This window comes from Callospermophilus lateralis, chromosome 11 (assembly GCF_048772815.1).
Source record: "Callospermophilus lateralis isolate mCalLat2 chromosome 11, mCalLat2.hap1, whole genome shotgun sequence".
In the NCBI taxonomy this organism is placed as follows: domain Eukaryota; kingdom Metazoa; phylum Chordata; class Mammalia; order Rodentia; family Sciuridae; genus Callospermophilus; species Callospermophilus lateralis.
In genome coordinates this window covers 48,446,236-48,465,844 of record NC_135315.1, presented here as the reverse complement: position 1 = coordinate 48,465,844, position 19,609 = coordinate 48,446,236, and the positions used below count along the sequence as shown (strand labels likewise).

Below are 19,609 nucleotides of genomic sequence, written 5' to 3'. Positions count from 1 at the left end.
GAGCACAGCATCTTTGGGAGATATCAGGAGGGCTGGGTTGGCCCCGAGTGAGGGAGGGAGGAGGAGACTGATCAGTGCTGCTGGCCCATTGTGCCAACAGGGGCATCCTGTCTGTGGAAGGAAGTCTGCATCCTGCACATGTCCATGCTCAGGCTGGCCCCTGACACCCCTGTCCCTGTCTTGGTAGAGGACAGAGTCTCATAAGTACAAGATGGACCTTCCACAGGGAATTATGCTTGGACCTTGAGTGACTGAGGTCCTCACTGTGGGTGATGAAGACTGCTGTGTGACAGGTATCTTGGCTGGAAACCATGAATAAGAACAGTTTAGTAGGCCAAGGTATGGAGGGACAGACAACCCAGATTTCATGGGGATCCTGTCTATGAGAGCAAATGGAAATGTCCTTTGGAGTCTCCATCCCTAAAAGGGTGCAAAGTTGGATGCGATGCAAGCAGCCATCGTGGCGCTAGATGGGTTTATGTGGGGTGCAGTTGGGTATGTCAAGCATGGGTCACATTATGGTCTGTTTCTATAGCAAATGTATGTCTCTCTTTACAAAAGAGCAGATGTATCATTTTTTGGTTTTTTTTAAATATGACAAAAATTTTTTAATTTGGTAACATGGAGTTAGTCATATTCATGTGCTGGCCACTTCTTCATATTCATGGTGGATGTGTCTCTGAGGTCTTTATACTTTATTATTTCTCAACACACGTTCTTCTCACAGCCTGAGTCCCTCTAGGGTAGTTGCTCTACGAACAATTAGTGAAAACGTGTGTTTTGGCAGACCATTATTGTATCTCAGATTCCAATAATGGTCTGCCAGATACTTCGGGGTGGGTGTAAGTAAACCTGTTTCTGTTTTAATGTCTTTGTTTTTCCACCATCATAAAGAGAAACAGAAGAAAATCATAATGAGAGATGCTGAGGTAAAGGAGGAAGTAAAAGTAGCATTATTACCACAGCAAATGCCTCCTATTTTAGGGCAAGGATCCTCAGAAGGACTAGAAAATCTTTATTTTTCACTTCTCTTTACATAAAATATATCTGTTGACTGACTTCCTCATGGCTGGCTGTCTTTACCTCCTTGTTTTGCAATGTGCATATGATGGGATTAAGTCAGGGGAATATTACTGTATGGAACACAGATACCACTTTATTCAGGGAAAACAAGTCAAAGGGATGAACATAAATATAGATGCTTGGTCCAAACATTAGCCCCATTACGGTGATGTGGGGACATCACACACGTGGACACGGCCCTGTTGGTTCTGTCCCATGAGCCTGAGTGCTTCTTGACATTAACAGAGCCCTGAAATACATCATGGAGATCAGATCGTGGCTAAAGATCACCACTAACTCTTCTGGGAAGGTGTTGGCACAGGCAATCCACGCCAGTTGTGTGATGTCACAGAAGTAGCCGTCCAACTCACTGGGCCCACAGAAGGGAAGTCCGACAAGGAGGACCCCTGTAATATAGAATGGACGAAGCCCCCCATCCAGGAGAGAGCCACCAGGATACAGCAGAGACATGGCTTCCTGATGGTAGTCTAGTGGAGGGGGCACAGATAGCCGCATGATGGTCAAGGCCATCGCTGCGAGCAGGAACATCTCTAAGGCCCAGCAAAGTGCAAGAGGAAGAGCCGTGCAGTGGACCCACCAGAGGAAATTGTCTTTCTTTCCACAAAGAAGTTCACAAGCATTTTCGGGGCTGTGACAGAGGAATACCAAATATCAAGGAAGGCCAGGGGAGCTAACAAGAAATACATGGGAGAGTCAGACGGGAGAGTCAAGAAATACATGGGGATTGAGTCTGGTGGTGCACATGGTAAGGACATTCCCTGGGAGGAGGACTAGATAGGAGGATAGAAATAGAACAAATAGGGGTAGTTGCACCTCCCAAGTCTGGGATGAGCCAGTGAGAACAAATTCTGTCGTCCTGATGTAATTTGCAGTTTTCATTTCTTCAATTAGTTTTTTTTTTCCTTCTTAATGTGGCTATGAAAAATAAGGAAATGATAATTACTCCAAATAACACTTAACTAGAATTGTATCACCGCTTTCAAAATTGTTGTTATGTTCCCTGTCGCTGAGACTACTATATAGGATATGAATATATTTGGTCACCCTATTTTGTCTTTTTTTCCCTTTTTTTTTTTAAAAAGAAAAATTGTTCTAATTAATTGTTCTAATTAGAGTAGAATGAATTTTGATACATCATACATGAATGGAGTATAACTTCTCATTCTTCTAGTTGTACATGCTGTACAGTCTATGTAATTATATATGCACATAGGATAATAATGTACAGGCTGTGTAATCATATATGCACATAGGAAATAATGTCCAATTCATTCTACTATCCTTCCTACCTCCAGAGCCCCTCCCTTTCCTTCACTCCCATCTGTCTAATCCAAAGTACCTCCATTCCCCACCCTCTTATTGTGAATTAGTATCCGCATGCATATCAGAGAAAACATTCAGCCTTTGGTTCTTTGGGATTGGCTTATTTCACTTAGCATGATATTCTCCAGTTCCATCCATTGACTGACAAATGCCATAGTTTCATTCTTCTGTAAGGCTGAGTAATATTCCATTGTGTATATATACACCACAGTTTCTTTATCCATTCATCTGTTGAAGGGCACCTTGGTTGGTTCCATAGTTTAGCTATTGTGAATTTAGCAACATTGATGTTGGTGTGTCAGTGTCGTATGCTGAGTTTAAGTCCTTTGTGTGTAAACCTAAGAGTGAGATAACTGGGTCAAATGATGTTTCCATTGTAAGTTTTCTGAGGGATCTCCATACTACTTTCCATAATGGTTACAGCAATTTACAGTCCCACCAGCAATGTATGAGTGTAGGTGCATCCTTAAGTATAACCTATTTAGGTACAGAGACTACTCCAACTAGAGTTCTAAAATGATCAAAGATCTAGGTAAAAACAAAGGCTTTTACCAAGAACTTGACTGTGAGAAGGTAATCTTAGGGGGAAGTTCCTTGAACTAGCAGGCAGAAGATCTGGGTTCTTGGCCTGGCCCCACCTGGGAGCCTCCTTTTGACCATGGACCAGTTAAGCAGCCATGCATCTGCAAAACAAGGATGCCAGACTTCACCTTGAAGGCTCTTCGAACTCTAAATGTGACAAGGAGCACCCAAATGGCCTTGCAAAGCTCTGTTACCATAATGCCCAGGCCCATTCCCTCACTTTGGTTTTCCTCTCCATCTAAATAGCAGACATTTCCTCCACGAACATGCATAAGCAAGATGACAGGTCAAGCAGTTGTGGAGGGTGGTGGTGGTGGTAGAGCTGGGTTTATCTTCAGGGTACATCTGGTCCTGGGTGGCTTGACCAAGTACAAAGCATGGGACTGGCTCCTTCAGCAGGGTAGGGACGTTCTCCAGGTTGGGCAACTTCTGCCTTTACCCCTGTCTTCTGTCTCCTCAGTTTTCTTGCTCTCAGTGCTCGGTGCTGGCTGATCCTCCTCTTTGCCATCAAGTAGGAGGCTGGGGCCTGAGGAGCTGGATGCTGGTTGCATAGTCTCACGGCTCGAACTTTTTGGTTTCCCATAGCAACCAGGAGAGAAAGGTGGTGCAGGGATAAACAATCCCATTTTACAGACAAAGACTCTCACCAAGTTAGTTCTCTTATAGAATGAGGGCAGAGTCTGGTCTTCTCTCAAACTGTGTTATGATCACACAGCCCCTTGGCGTGAAAGAAGCACAGTCAGAGGACCCCGTCCCTCATCCTACCAGTGTCCCTGACAGCCTCCATCTGATCTCAGTTGAGCCTTGAGTCTCTGAGTCTGACTCCTCCTCTGGAAAACAGTAAGTGTAGGAAGCTTTGTCTCTTGGGTGGAGGGGAAGGAAGTCACTGTGGGAAGCTGGATGACTATTCCTGAGCCAAGGAGCCATCACAGAAGCCAATCAAAGTATGTCATAGACATACTGCACTTCCCGCCTTTCCCCCACCGTGGGAGCGGAAATGGAGAAGAGAATGCCATGGAGCCAGTCCCAAAGGCTTCTGAGGATGACCTGAGTGGCAGCTGCCACCATGTGATAAAGAGAGAGTGGTGGCCTCAGCTGTAGGTGGGGGGTGTGTTAGGAAGCGCAGTGAAGGTAGGCGATCTTTTATTTTTTTTGATACTGGAGATTTAACCCAGCGGTGCTTTGCCACTGAGTCACATCCCCAGCCTTTTTTGTTTTGAGACAGGGTCTTACTAAGTTCCTTAGGGCCTCACTAAGTTGCTGAGGCTGTTCTTGAACTTTTGATCCTCCTGTCTCAGCCTCCCAAGTCACTGGGATTACAGGCATGTGCCACCACACCCAGCAAGGTGAGCAATCATGTGACCCAGAGGCCTCTGGGCAGACGCTTCTAGGTCCTTGGACAGACTGGTATTGTGGGCCTGTTGATAGATGGTATTGGACAGGTCATCTGGAGGAGGTGACCAAGCCCTTGGCTCCATGAGCTAGAGGCGAAGGCTACCTGGCCTAGGATAAGGAGTCTCCCTAAGTCCTATAAATCCTGCAGAACCAAGGCCCCCCAGGCAGGAAGAAAGGCTTCCCTTGCAGCACTGGAGGTGGTGCTGAAGGGGCACATGCTGGCTTTGGCCAGGGTCAGAGTCAGGCTGAGGTCAGAGCCAGAGTTATGGTGATGGTGGGTGATGCTCAGCCTGGAGCTTAGTCTGAGCAGGAGCTGGAATTCAGGGCTTGGGGGACATAGATGCCAAAAAAACGATGTCCATACCAATGGTCACCATGAGATAATTAGAATGCAGGGAACAGTCATCAGAAGACAAAAGGCAAAGTCAATAAGCAGGACAAGTCATCCAGATGTCCCCTCTGTGGCCTTAGTGGGTTCTGTGGGGAAGCAGCACTAAGAGAGGGAAAGTAGAACAAGGCTCAGAGCTGAGCCATGCAGAACCCTCTGCCTGAACAACTCTGAAAGGAGCCATTCTGTCTGCTGCTTCTGTGTGCGCAGGCTCGTGTGTGTGTGTGTGTGTGTGTGTGTTTTGTGTGTGTGCACATGTGTGTGTGTGTGTGTGTGTGTGTGTGTGTATTATTGCTATCACTCAGGGTACAAGCCCTTTTTTTTTTTAAATCTTTATACTATCAAAGGGTTTCTTCCTTTTTTTTCTTTTTCTTTTTTTTTTTTTTAAATACATGACAATAGTGGAATGCATTACACTCATTATTACCCATACAATTTTTTGTAACTCTGTATATAAAGTATGTTCACACCAAATTATGCCATTATACATGTACTCTTTTTTTCTGTTGTTTCCTTTATATTTTATTTTTTAGTTGTAGTTGGACACAAAACCATTATCTTATTTATTTTTATGTGGTGCTAAGGATTGAACCCAGGGCCTCGCACGTGCTGGGTGAGCGCTCCACCACTGAGCCACAACCCCAGCCCAGCCCCATTGTTTTCAAAATAAAGATCTGAAAGCTGAATGCAGAGTGAGTACAGGTGAGAGGTCCAGATCAGGAGAGGGAGACAGGAAAGAAAGCATATGGGAAGGATGGGGCTTGAAACAGCTGGAGAGACAGAATACAGAAAGGGACAGATACTGAGATGGGGGGAGAAGAGAGAGGTTTCCCAGAGAGGGGGACATTCTGATGGCTTTGCATTCACCCCTGGGAGAGGACTTAGGGCATTGTAGACAACATGGGGTAGTGAGTGCAGAGACAGACCCGGAGCCGGGTCCTCACATCTCATCATGTCTGAATTATCATTATGTCCTTCGCACGACTGGCTTCCTACAGGTTGGAGGTCACATCTCCCAGGACACACAGTAGGAGCTTGAGTATCCATTTGCTGTAGACTGGATGTCAGAAGGAGCAAATGGAGAGTTGCTTTTGGATAACTGAGGCAGGAGACAGAATTTAAGGTGGGTCACAGGCTGACTACCCTGCTCTGGAGCTGGGACATGATGTCATAGGAAGAGACAAGGGTGTGACTGGAATTAAGAGTGAGTGTTGTGGCCCAACACCACATGCTGGCAGCAGCGGTGGCGATGTGACAATGGTACCATTCTGTCATCTCACCTCCATGCTCTTCCAGTGCGCTCACCGCTTGCTTTTGCAAACACGTGACCTGTCTCACCTCATCGAATCCTTCTAGCCAACCTATGACGTAGGCACAACTCTGATGTCATTTTGTAGAAGAGAAAACTAAGGCTTAGAATGCTGAAATGACTCGTCTGAGGTCACATAACAGGCAGATGGCGGATCTGGGATTGAAAAATAGTCAATCTCACACCAGAATAGAGCCGTTAACTTCTTTACTATTCTGCTTCCCCAAGAATAATACTACCTTATATTTATGCACACCATTTTGGCTTGTGCACTTTTTAAAAAATTTATTGTATTTGGCTTGTGTGTGTGTGTGTGTGTGTGTGTGTGTGAGAGAGAGAGAGAGAGAGAGAGAGAGAGAGAGAGAGAGAGATTGCCATTTAAGGGATAAGGTAAACAGAAGTGTCGGAAGGAGGCGAGCAAAATCACAAAGCTCATGGGTAGCAGAGTCTGCCCTGGAGCCTGGTCAGAGCTCTCCTCAAGTGCATATGCTGCTCATGGGTGTAAACCAGTCCCCAGATGGAGCACACCAGACTCAGGACACTCCTGAGTGTACGTGTAGTGCTTGGTTGGTGTTGAGCAGCCAATACAGAAGTCTAGGACAGGCTATCAGGAGGACAGGATTTCAGGACTCTTGAAACAGTGTATCTGGGCTTGCATCCTTCGGCAGTGACCTCGGGCAGGAATTACTCAACTCCTCTGTGCTTCAGTTTTCTCAAAACAGAGATAGTAATAATTCTTCGTTTTTAGTGTTGCTGGCAGGATTGAGTTAATATTTGGAAACCCATCAATTTCACTATGTAGTTAGGATTCCATAAAGGTTGGTCAATCAATCAATCAATTAAATAAGGCAGGAGGAGGTGTACCAGCCAGAATTGAGATCTGGATTACGGAACTCTAGAGTGACCCAGAATGCTGGACAGCTCCCAGTGCTTCAGTTCTACCATATTGGTTCCGTCTGCTGGATACGGTTCTTTGCTGGTGCAACGAGGGGCTTCACCCCTCTATCCTCCTTCTCACTCCTCTTCCCCATTTCTTCCCTTCCTCTCCTCCCTCTCCCCCTCTTCCTCTTCCTTCTTCTTCATCTTTTCACGGTACTGATGATTGAACCCAGGGTACTCTACTCTGAGCTATATCTCCAGCCCTTATTTATTGTACCAGGGATTGAACCCAGGGGTGCTTAGCCACTGAGTTATATCCTCAGTCTTTTGATTTTTTTATTTTCAGACAGGGTTTCACTCGGTTGCATAGGGCCTCACTGAGTTGCTGAGGCTGGCCTTGAACTTGTGATCTTCCTGCTTCAGTCACCTGAGTCAGTGGGATTACAGGCTCGAACCTCCTCTCCTAGCACCCCTTTATTCTTAACTATCATGAGTTTGGGGTTTTTCCTCAATACCCTTTGATGTCTGTTCTTTGAAGGTGGGCACACATCTTGCCATGGGGAAGGCCTATCTCTTTGGAGAGGACCCTTCCCTGTGGGTCTGTTCTTGAGGAAATGTCCCTTCAGGAAAGGGACTGTACCCTTGGTGCATGTGGGAGGGGCTTTTGTTCAGTGTGATTGGGGGATTCAGCCCCACTGCTTCTTCCCAGAGTCATCACTAAGCTCAGACAGGGAAAGGGCAGGGATAGACACAGGGCTAAGGGGTGAAATGGGGGAGAATGAAGGCATTAGAAGGTTCATGAAGTTCAGATGGGGGCTAAGGGTTCCATGCAGCTCAAGGCTTGCTTAGAACCAGGAGCTTTCTGCTCTCCTCTCACTCCAGAGCTTCTCCTGTCCATCTCAAACCCTGACCCACTCAAATACTGCTGGTGAGTTACTTCTTATTTGACAAAATACCACCTGGCTCTCATCTCAGAGCACATTCTATGCACCGAGATCATTACACCCATTATCTCATGTAACCCTTTTAAAAACTCAGTGAGCTGGACATGGCCGGTCCCATCTTACTGATAGGAAAACCGAGGCTCAGAGAAGTTGAATGACATTCCTAAAGGAAAAACTGCTGGCAAGTGACAAGCTTTCTGCCTTTTAAGAAATACTACTTTCGGTGCCGGGAGTTGAGGTTTCTCTGGGTTTTCAGCTTTTCTAGCAACTGGTTCCTTGTTTATTTTCTTATGCTGTCCCATGTGGGGGTTCAGTAGGGTACAGCAACACACCTTTTTTCAATGACACATTCCTGAATGTCCCATTCCTGTCTATAACGACAGACACATCCAATAGTTGAAGACTACCTCAATTCATGGATGAAATAATAACCCCCTTAGACATAAGTCCCTGTCCCCCTCAACCCTGATCCGGTTAGGGCCACCTATAGATGGCCATGCCTGCTTATGTCCGTCTCTGCTTCTTTCCACAGAGGAGATGGCCGAGGGGAAAAATGCCATCCTTATTGGAATGAGCCAGTGGAATTCAAATGACCTGGTGGAGCAGATCGAGACCATGGGGAAACTGGATGAGCATCAAGGTGAGACTCTTTCTCATGGTCAGGGAAAGCACACGCGTGTGTTCCAGAGTGGGACAGGGCTGCTGATTGGGGTTGGGACTCAGGTCTTCTGTGAAGAGTTGTCTTTCTGGGCACTTTTCCTTACAGCATTCCTGAATTCTGTCACCTGTAGGAACTCTCTTGGGGACATCTGTGGGTTTTATTTCTTTTTTTCTTTTTTGGTAGGAAAACAACCCCAGGATATTGCAACTAAGCTTCCTTTGTCTGTAGAGTGACCACTCAGGAGCAGGGGGTGGTTAAGGCAGGTGCTGGCTCCATGCTCCTGGCACCGTGAAGCCTTCAGGGTTGGAATCTGCTGGATAAGGAGGTTGCCATTGGAGGAGCCTCTGAGTGAGGATAGGAGCCCAGGTCTCAGGGCAGAGGGATGGCAATGAAGATTGGGTCTTCTTATGGCTGAGTTGCTAAAGAAGTTTACGGATGGGAATTCATGCAAGGGGATTTTTATGACGGGGACCTTTGGCCAGGAGCTCGATAAGCTTTTAGGCATCCATCTGTCTAAACATTTGTCCATTTTTCATTACTAATGGAATGTCTAATGAACATCTACCTGGATAAGTGCTTGGTGGGAGGGACCACAGTGATTCACCGGAAGCCTCTAACTTCTGATGTGGGACATGGTGCACATTAAGACATAAGGATTGGGCTTAAGCTGAGGGTTTTGGGCCCAGAAGGAGAGGCAGGACTTTAGGAGGCAGGACAGCAGATCAAGGAAGGGCTCCAAACAATGAGGTGAGGGGACCCGACTTTGGAAGGCAGGTAGAGGATGTAGCTGAAATGGTGAAAAAAAAAATCTGAGCTTACATATGGGGAAACCAAGGCCAGAGATCCTCAGCTGGGGGCTGTATTTGACTAATATTTCCTTGAAGTGAGAAGCAGAGCAGGGCGGGGATCCCACTCAGGCTGCAGGGTGCTAACCTTTGTGTCTGTGACCCTCAGGCCAGGAGGATCACATCCACTATATACTCCTCATCTTACTTTCTTCTTTCTTAACGTCTTAATCCCTTTGGTGTTGCTAAAACAGAATACCTGATGCTAAGTAACGCATAAAGAAGAGAAATGTATTTGGCTCCTCATTTTAAAACAACTTGCTCTCTTGATAACTGATCCACTCTGTGCGTTCACATGAATCCCTTCACAAGGGTAGCCATGCCCCAATCACTGCCCAGTTAGCCTTACCTCTTAAAGGTCCTGACCCCTCTCAATGCTGTTACATTGGAGGCCAAGCTTCCAGCACACGAACCTTGGGGGACAGACCATATTCAAACCATGGCATTTATTTCCTCTTCTTCCTTTATTGGTCCTGTCAGTGCACAGTCATGGTCTGGGCCAGAGTTACTAAGTGAGCAAGGCATCCGAACAGGAGGTATCTGGTGAGATGGTTCTGGCCTAGCCCAAGAGAATGGCCGTCTTGCCCCTTGCGTCTACCCCTTTTCTCATCCCCCATCCCTGCCTCATTTGTTTGGGGAAACTCCCTGTGTCAAAGTACCCATCCTGAGCAATGGGTGAGCCCGGGATGATTATCTCAGTTTACAATGAAGAACCTGGGAGAAGCTATGTCTTGCCTGTGGTCCTCCTGGGCTCCTGATCCCCAGTTCAGAGTATCCCTTCGGGTCTTCATAGCCACATATTTTCAGATGGGTCCAAGAACTTGAGAAGGGGCATTAAGAGTACCATGGATTCCAGGTTCTGCTCCATGACCATGCTTGGTGGTCACAAAAAGACAGACCCAGATGTATACTCACCAGTCATCTGGCCATCGCCTCCTCACTCCAAGCCTCCCTTGTCTGCTGAGAAATGTGTGACTCAGTCACAGTGTGAGCTCGGGAGAGGGTGATGGAAGGGCAGAGTGAGCTGGGAGGGCTGGGAAGGACCAGGGAGAAGGGAGCAGAAGGGGAGGTCCACGGGAGAGGCAGTGACTGCAGCTTTGTGGGGTGTGAGAGGTCTGAGTTTGTACCTCGGCCCTGCTACTATGTGGTTTTGTGGACAAGGAAAGTCACATCACCTCTCTGAGCCTTGGTTAATTCATCTGCAATACGGGGTACCGAAAAAGTGGTGAAAATTAAATGAGATGTTACTTGCAAAGTGCACCCAGTAACAAGTAATCATCAGTAGGGAGGAGGGGAAGAAGAGTGAGCCATCTCGTATGAGTTCAGCCCTCGAGAATACTTCATGGTGCTGATTCATGTTTGAACTAGGATGATGCTTGCTTGTGTCCAGAAGCTGATGCTTCATCCTCCCAGTACAGAATAAGAAGGGCGGGGAGGAAGAGGGGATGAGGAAGAGTCAACTAGCCTGTTTCCAGCTCCTTCGGAGGCCCGTTCCCCCTGTGGATTCATGATGGGAATTCCCAGAACACGAAAGAAGGCACATTGCTTCCTTTCGTTTCAGTGACCATTTATGGACCACCACAGGGGCCCAACCCTGTGCTAGATATCAGGGATGTAAGGACCAGCAGGGTGGCACTGTCACTGTAGCAGAATGACGAGTGACTCTGCAACTAGGCAAGCTGAGTAAAGAAGGGCAGGAGAGGGAGGCTCTGGGGGTACTTTGGGGAGAGGAAGCTGGCAGAACACTTGCTGTGATCTAAACTGGCCATATAAACAGAGTTGATGCTCCTGCCTCTTCCGAGGTTCCTGCCCTTAAAAATGGAGGTCACCCCAGGGACCACCTCTCGAGGTGGGTGCATTGGCCAGTCACATTTCCTTCATGGGTGCCTCCATTTTCCCCAATGATGACTCCACGTCTGCCTCCAGCCTAGAACACTCTCCTGGCCTCTAGACTCTTTTTAGGTAGCACCCTACCTGGAAGACCTCAGGACCAGGACCCCCAATGCTCTGCAAATTCCAAATGGAGCTGATCTTCTTCTTCTTCTGAAACCTGAATTGTGTTTTGTGCTCCATCTTTTCTCTCCTTCATTTAAGTCATATGTCACACACGCACTTTCTGACTCTTCTAATGACTCCAGTTCTCCTCCTGCTCCTCCTCCTCCTCCTCCTCCTCCTCTTTTTTCTTTCGGTGCAAGGGTTTGAACCCAGGGCCTTGTGCATGCTGGGCAGGTCCTCTACCACTGAGCTACACCCCTAGACCTAATATCCAGTTCTTGAGGGTGCTGATTCGGGAGGGGGGTGGGCGGTGAACATACATAAGCATGCACTGTGGGTCTTGATTCTTCATTTTTATTTATTTTTTTATTATGAACTCCTCTTGGTCACTCCCTCTTCTTTTCTGTGGGAGTCTGTGTGTCTTGGATGGTGCAAATATCCTCCTCGAGACTGGTCTTTTGTTTCTTTCTGCTGGACTTGAGTATTTCACTCATTTTGAATATTTTATATGCTAAATTTACAGCCTAGGGTTTCCACTCTCCATGGGTGGTATATATTTAGACCTTACACCCATATGTGGCACAGCCTTAGGGTGTTAATTACTCATGAGTGACTTTTTTCTTTCTCACTCTCTGTGAATGGTTTCTTTGCTGCTGCCCCAAAGAGATCTGTGTATGTGTGTGTGTGTGTGTGTGTGTGTGTGTTCCACTATGGATGGAGCAGCCCTTCAAGGATCCCTACTTTAAAGGGGGTTCCACTTTAGCTCCTCATCATCCCCCAGCTGAGGTCAAATTTTGTTCTCAGCCATTAGCCCCAGAGCCTCCATACATTGAATGCACAGATCCTGGGTGTGTCTCAGCCACCTCAGCTTCTGTTTTCCTGCAGTTCCCTCTGATACCTGGTCTTGTGTATTGTACATTATTTTAAGCTTGGTTGTATATTGACACTTTGGGGTACCATATTGCCCAGCACATATGTATTTCTGTGGGGAGGAATCCTCCTGCATCAGCTCAGTGCACCTTATTTATTATTGTTGTCATTTGACAATGGTTTACTATTTTTACTTAACATGTTTTTTGATTGTGGTAAAATAAATACATGTAACAAAATATACACTTTTAACCACTTGAAGTGTGTAATTCAGTGGCATTAAGTCACGTTGCTGTATAGCCATCATCAATCACCATCAACCTGTAGAACTTTGTCATTATCTCAAACTGAAACTTCTGCACTCCTTAAACACTCAACAACCCCCGGTCCCTCATAACCACTGTTCTTCTTTTTGTCTCTCTGAATTTTACTTCTCCGGGTACCTCTATAAATGTGATCATACTGGATTCATCTTTTGGTGTCTGGCTTATTTTACTTAGTTTAATGTTTTCAAGATTCATCCATGTTGTAGCATGTGTCAGTACTTCCTTCCATTGTGTGGCTGAATAATTTTCCATTGGATTTAGCACATTGTGTTTATCTGTTCTTCTGTCAATGGACATCTGGGTTGTTTTCATTTTTTATCTATTGTGACTAATACTGCTATGAACATTCGTGTACAAATATCCACCTTATTTCTTGACTATATTATTGTTGGGGGAAAAAAAATCAAGGAATACAAATAAAAACCAAAGTTGTCCTTAGCTATTCCTTCAATTTCAAAACCATTCCTTCAAGTTCAGACCTCATTGCAGAGTTTATGGATGTGGAAGGCATCACTCTGGAAGTAGATAAGATTAGACATTAATATTGCAGCTTGCTTCAAAAAAATTTAACAGTAGATCTTGGTGATTCTTTCACTTCTTTTCATAAATGTGTACATATGGATTCGCCTCATTCTTTTTACCTGTGTTACCATATTCTGTACAGTAGACATGCCATAATTTAGTAAGCCATTCTGTAGTGGGAAGACATTGAAATTTTTCATTATTAAAAGAATGTTGTAGGGCTGGGGATATAGCCCAGTTGGAAGAGTGCTTGCCTCGCATGCACAAGGCCCTGGGTTTGATCCCCAGCACCACAAGACACACACACACACAAAAAAAAAAAAAAAAAAAAAAAGAGGAAGAAGAAAAAAGAATGCTGTATAGGTTAGAAAATAAACATTGATTTATTTGGATGGACGGATCCTGGATGTCTCAGCCACCTCAGCGTCTGTATTCAGTGCGGTGGCATACACCTGTAATCCCAGTGGCTTGGGAGGCTGAGGCAGGAGGATTGTGAATTCAAAGTCAGCCTCAGCAACTTGGCGAGGCCCTAAGAAACTCAGTGAGACCCTGTTTCAAAATAAAAACACTAAAAAGGGCTGAGGATGTGGCTTCGTAGTTAAATGCCCCTGAATTCAATCCTCAGTACCATTTCTCTACAACGTTGACAGAATTGATTGACCGTATTAAGCTTTAAATTTTTTTCTGATTTATTAATGAAACTATCTTCTTATATTTTATTTTTACTTGATTTTTAGTAAGGTTGAACTTCATAAATGTGTTGACCTATATTATTTTCTTATTTCTTAAAAATAATTTTTGCCATATTTATCCTTTTCGTATTTCTTTTAGGAAGTCTTTTTAAGTATACTAGATGTAAGTTATTTGTCTGTTATGTATTTGAAATTTTGTCACTCTGCTGAGATTTCTTATTAGCTCTAATAGTTTATTAGTTGATTCCTTTGTGTTTTCCAGTGAGACTGTGATATCACTTAAGAGTCTTAACAGTTACATCCTTGCCAATATTTATACCACTTACTCATTTTTTAAAAATAATTACATTGCATAACCATCTTAGAATTTTGCCTATCATATTTATGTCCATCACCATAAGGGGGAGATTCACTGTTAATACCCAAGACCACAATTCACAATGAAGGGCTGGAGATATGGCTCAGTTGGTAAGTGCTTGCCTTGCATTCACAAGGTCCTGGGTTCAATCCCCAGCACCACAAAAAAAAAAAAAAAAAAAAAAAATCTGTTATATGTTTGGGGCTGGGGATGTGGCTCAAGCAGTAGCGCGCTTGCCTGGCATGTGTGCGGCCCTTCAATCCTCAGCACCACATACAAACAAAGATGTTGTGTCCGCTGAGAACTGAAAAAAAAAAAATTCACAATGAAATTATAACCCATAAAAGTGCAGCATAATTACATCTATTGGATAGGATTTCCAGATTAACACCAGGTACCAGAAGTGGTGGCAGGCTTTCTTGTTTGATCATATCTGTATTGATGATATAAGGAAACTATCCTAATATTTCCCCAATAAGTATTGCCTCTTGCCCTAGTGTTCCAGAAAGATTACTTCATCAAGTTGAAAAGATTAACTCTGAAAGTTTACATCTTTTCCCCTTTCCCTCATTGTTTGAATCCATCTCCTCTCCATTATTAATATATTTTGCCAAAGGTTTACCCATTTTGATAATCTTCCAAAGAAATAGCTTTATTTTTTAACCAACTCTATATAAACTCTGTTTTTTTAAAAAAATTAATTTATGTTAATTAGTGTTGCTTTTGTTTCAACACTTTTTTTCCTTCTACATTTTTGGGTTTAAGTTGTTCATAACTTTCTAAATTCTAGAGAAAAAAGTTTCTAGGCTTTTTTTTTTTGTTTTCTAATTTACATATGCATGGGTCCCTGCCAAGGTCTTGGAGGGCCCTAGAAAAAATGTTTTTAAATCTGATAAAATTTGCAAAGGTAAGATATTTTGATTATTGTTTTTATAAAGGGGACCCCAAAATTACATAACCTTCAGTTTCCACAAAGCTTGGATTCAGATACTTTGGCCACATCCCACAGGATTTGGATAAGTAGCTCTTTCTCTCATTGTGGGTCTTCCAAGTAGTTCAAAATCTCCATTTTTCTTCTCTTGACCCTAAGAGATATTTAGAAACATTTACAAGACTCCTGGTGACTTGCATTTTTTTTTTTCCTTGTTAATTTGCAATTTTATTCCTTTGCGATTGGGGAATGTGACCTGTAAGTGCTATTCTTTTAAAGTTCTTTCTTGTCTAAAACTAGTGTGTGCGAATGAATGTTCCATGAATTTTAAAAAAGTTATCTTGCCTCTATATAGTGGGTTCCAATCTTTCTATCTCTTAGATCAAACATACCAATCAATATAGTTTTCTTCTTTTCTTTTTGGTCTTTGATTGGCATGATCAACTTTCTTATACATCCCTTTTTTTGTATTTCTAAAAATTTAGATATTTAACACACTTAAAATGAGTATTTTTCTATCAGGGTCTGGACTGAATCAATATTTTATATTCTATTGCTGAATAGGAAGGGACCTTGTTATTCTTTTTTGTCCCCTGTTCATTTGGCTCCAGGTTTTCAATTCTTATTTCATCTTAATGTGAATATTTATTTTTTTCTTTTGGGGAGTTTCCCCCCTCCCTCTCATTATGGTGACTGTGAGGATGACTTCTTTCCCCTCTTCCTCCTCCTCCTCATTCTTCTTTTGTCAAATATACTGAGGTATGATTTACTTTTGGTAAAATTTATCCTTTTTAGTGTACAGTTCTCAATGCTGCTTCTGAAATTCCATGCCTTCCTCTTGATTTACTTTTTCTTTTCATTAGAACATCTTCTCATTCTCCAGGGAGGGACTGTGGGCAGTAATTTTCCAAGTCCTTGTATTTCTTTTCTTTTTTAAAATTTTTATTAGTTGTTGTTGAAATTTTTTTTTTTTACTTATTTATATGTGGTGTTGAGAATCGAACCCAGTGCCTCACGAATGCTAGGCAAGCGCTCTACCACTGAGCCACAACCCCAGCCCCCCCAAGTTCTTGTATTTCTAAACATGTCATCATGTGCCTTCTCTCTCTCTCTCTCTCTCTCTCTCTCTCTCTCTCTCTGGTACCAGGGATTGAACTCAGGGGCACTCAACCACTGAGCCACATCCCCAGCCCTTTTTTTGTATTTTATTTAGAGACAGGATCTCAACTGAGTTGCTTAGTGCCTCAATATTTGCTGGGGCTGGCTTTGAACTCACAATTCTCCTGCCTCAGCCTCTGAGCTGCTGGGATTATAGGCGTACGCCACTGCACCTGGCTGTGCCTTCTCATTTGAATGCAAGACTGCATCCATAATCATGTTCTCATCTGTCTCTGAAGATGTCCTCCCATGGCCTCCTTGCATATAGTGTCGTTAGAGACAAGTTCTAGATAAATCTGATTCTCATTCCTTTGTGGATAATCTGCTTTTTTTCCCTCTCTCTCCTCTGAAGCCTTAAGCAGCTAAATCTCTGTTCTTCATCTTCTGAGACCACAGTGTTTCTGAGTGAGATTTTTGTGGCTGTTGGTTGTCATGCTCACACCTGGTCACAATCTTTCATTACTGTGCACTTTTTTTTTTGTTTGTTTCTTCTAATATTTCTTTCCTTGTTTTATCAATCACTAGACAGATACTGAAATTTTTCTAACCAGGTGTCGACTTGTCCTAATTCTCATTTCTTGGTCCTAGTTGAGTTCTGGAAGTTTCCTTGGCTCTAAACGACAGCTTGACCATTTCCTCTTTATCAGTTTTTTTTTCCATTCGGCTGCTCAACTCTTGTGGATTATTTTTAACAATCATCTGTTCATTTTCATATGCTCTGGTTGGTTCTTTTGGTTGATAACCCAACGTTGATTCATGGAGCCCAAGGGCTCACTTTATGTTTTCTAAGGTCTTTTTCTGCTTGTTCTATTAAGTTTCTGAGTTCTGGTAGACTAGAGATCAACAGGAGTAAACCACACACTTAAGACTGGATTAGTTAGCCAAGGATCACAAATGGCATTCGAATTGAACAGGAGCTGCCTTGGTTCTAATTCTCTAAGGAAGCATACAGCTGTCGTTAATACTGTCCAAGTGAAATGTATCTTGCCTAATTCTTTTATTTTTATTTTTTAATTAAAATTTTTTTTTAATAATTTTGTTCTAACTAATTATTCATGACAGCAGAGTACATTTTGATTCATTGTACACAAATGGAGCAAAACTTTTCATTTCTCTGGTTGTGCATGATGTAGAGTTGTGCAGTCATACATGTACCTAGGGTACTGATGTTCATCTCATTATACCCTCTTTCCTGCCCCCCCCCGCCCCTGCCATTCCCTTCCTCCCCTTTGCCCAATCAAAGTTCCTCCATTCTCCCCACATCGCTCCCCCATTATGGATCAGCCTCCACTTATCAGAGAGAACATTTGGCCTTTGGTTTTTGGGGGATTGGCTTACTTCACTTAGCAAGATATTCTCTAACTCCATCCATTTACCTGCAAATGCCATAATTTTATTCTCTTTTAATGCTGAGTAATATTCCATTGGGTGTATATACCATAGTTTCTTTATCCATTCATCTGTTGACGGGCATCTAGGTTGGCTCCACGGTTTAGCTATTGTGAATTGAGCTGCTATGAATATTGATGTTGCTCAATTCTTTTTTTTAAAAAATTAAGATGTAATTCGTGTATCATAAAGTTCACTCTTTGAAACTGCACAATTCTGAAATTTTAATACAACATTTTGCAAAGTTGTGCGACCATCACTATTTTCTAGTTCTAGAACTTTTTCATCACCCTCAAAAAAATCTGTGTGCCCATTAGCAGTACTCTCCATTCTCCTCATCCTCCAACCCATAAAATTTCATTAAAATGGAATCAAACAATCATGTGGCCTTTTGTGTCTGACTTCTTTCCCTTAGCATGTTTTGGAGATTCACCTACATTATAGCATGAATCAGTACTTCATTTCATTTTTATGGCTGAACATTATTCCAATGTAAGGGAATACCACATTTTGTTTATCCATTTGAGTTGTTTCCAGTGAATAATATTACTATAAGTAGTCATATGCCAGTTTTTAAAAAATATTTCCTCAATTCTCTTGGGTATGTGTCTAGGAGTGGAGTTGATGTTTAATAGAGTAGTTTTGTTTAACTTTTTGAAGAACTGCAGATTCTTTCCAAAGAATCACTGCATTGCTGTACATTTCCACCCTCAATGGAAAAGTGTTCCAGTTTCTCAGATCTTCACCAATACTTGTTACCATCTGTCTTTTTGGTTTTAGTCATCTTGGTGGGTGGAAAGTGACATCTCATTGTGGTTTGAGTTTTATTTTCCCTAGTGATGAATGATGTTGAGCATCTTCTCATGCGCTTATTGGTCATTTGCTTATCTTCTCTGGAGAAGTATCTATTTCAAATTATTTGCTCATCATTGAGTCATAAGAGTTCTTTATATGCGAACACTAAAATCTTATTAGATACGTTGTTTTCAAATGTTTCTTCCCATATTGTGAATTGACTTCATTTTCTTGCTAATGTCTATTGAATCACAACTTTTAAATTTTTGATGAAGTCCAGTTTATCTATTTTTTCTCTTATTCTCTGTGCTTTTGGTGATATCTAGGAAACCATTGCCTAATCCAAGATTTATTCCTGCTTTCTTCTAAGAGTTTTATAGTTTTAGCCCTTTTATTTAGGTCTCTGATACACCTTGAGTTTATTTCTGTGCATGACATGCACAGAAATAATGTGGCTAACCAGCTGTTCCAGGAACATTTGCTGAAAAGACTATTCCTTCCCCCATTGAATTGTTTCGGCACCATGGTCAAAAGCCACTTGATCATACACATGTGGGTTTATTTCTGACTCTCAATTCTATTCCACACATATGTATGTGCCAATATGCCACAGAGTCTTGATTCCTGTACACTTGCAGTGAGTTTGAAATCAGGAAGTGGGAGTTCACCAACTTTGTTCTTTCATAAGACTGTTTTAACTATTTTTTTGTTCCTTGCATTTTCATATGGATTTTAGGACCAGTTTGTCAATTTCTGTGAAAAAAAAGCCAGCTGGAATTTTGATAGGGATTGTGTTGAATTTGTAGATCAATTTGGAAAGTATTGCCATTGTAATCTCAGTTCTAATCTACAAACAGAATTGTTTTCACCTTTATTTAGATCTTCTTTAATTTTTTTCAAAGATGTTTTATAGTTTTCAATGCATAAGTCTTGTACTTGTTTTATTAAATTTATTTCTAAACATTTTATTCTTATTTTTGTGTGGTGCCTAGGATCAAATTCAGTGCCTCATGCATGCTAAGCAAGCACTCTACCCCAACCCTACTACAACCCCAGTCCAATCTAAATATTTATTCTTTTTGATTCCATTATAACCGGATTTTTTTCAAAAAAATATTACTTTATGTATGTATGTGACTGTATGTGATTCTACAATATATATAC

The 19,609-nt window shown here is 42.7% G+C and overlaps 1 protein-coding gene across 3 annotated transcripts in view; it reads left to right on the top strand.

Annotated features, from left to right (window-relative positions):
- Window positions 1-19,609, top strand: part of Pitpnm3 (PITPNM family member 3) — a 91,298-nt gene that overhangs the window by 20,777 nt on the left and 50,912 nt on the right. For all 3 annotated transcript variants that reach the window (XM_076869973.1, XM_076869975.1, XM_076869974.1), the window contains exon 3: window positions 8,436-8,543. In XM_076869973.1, the coding sequence (XP_076726088.1) occupies window positions 8,436-8,543 (108 nt within the window). The remainder of the gene's footprint in view (window positions 1-8,435; window positions 8,544-19,609) is intronic.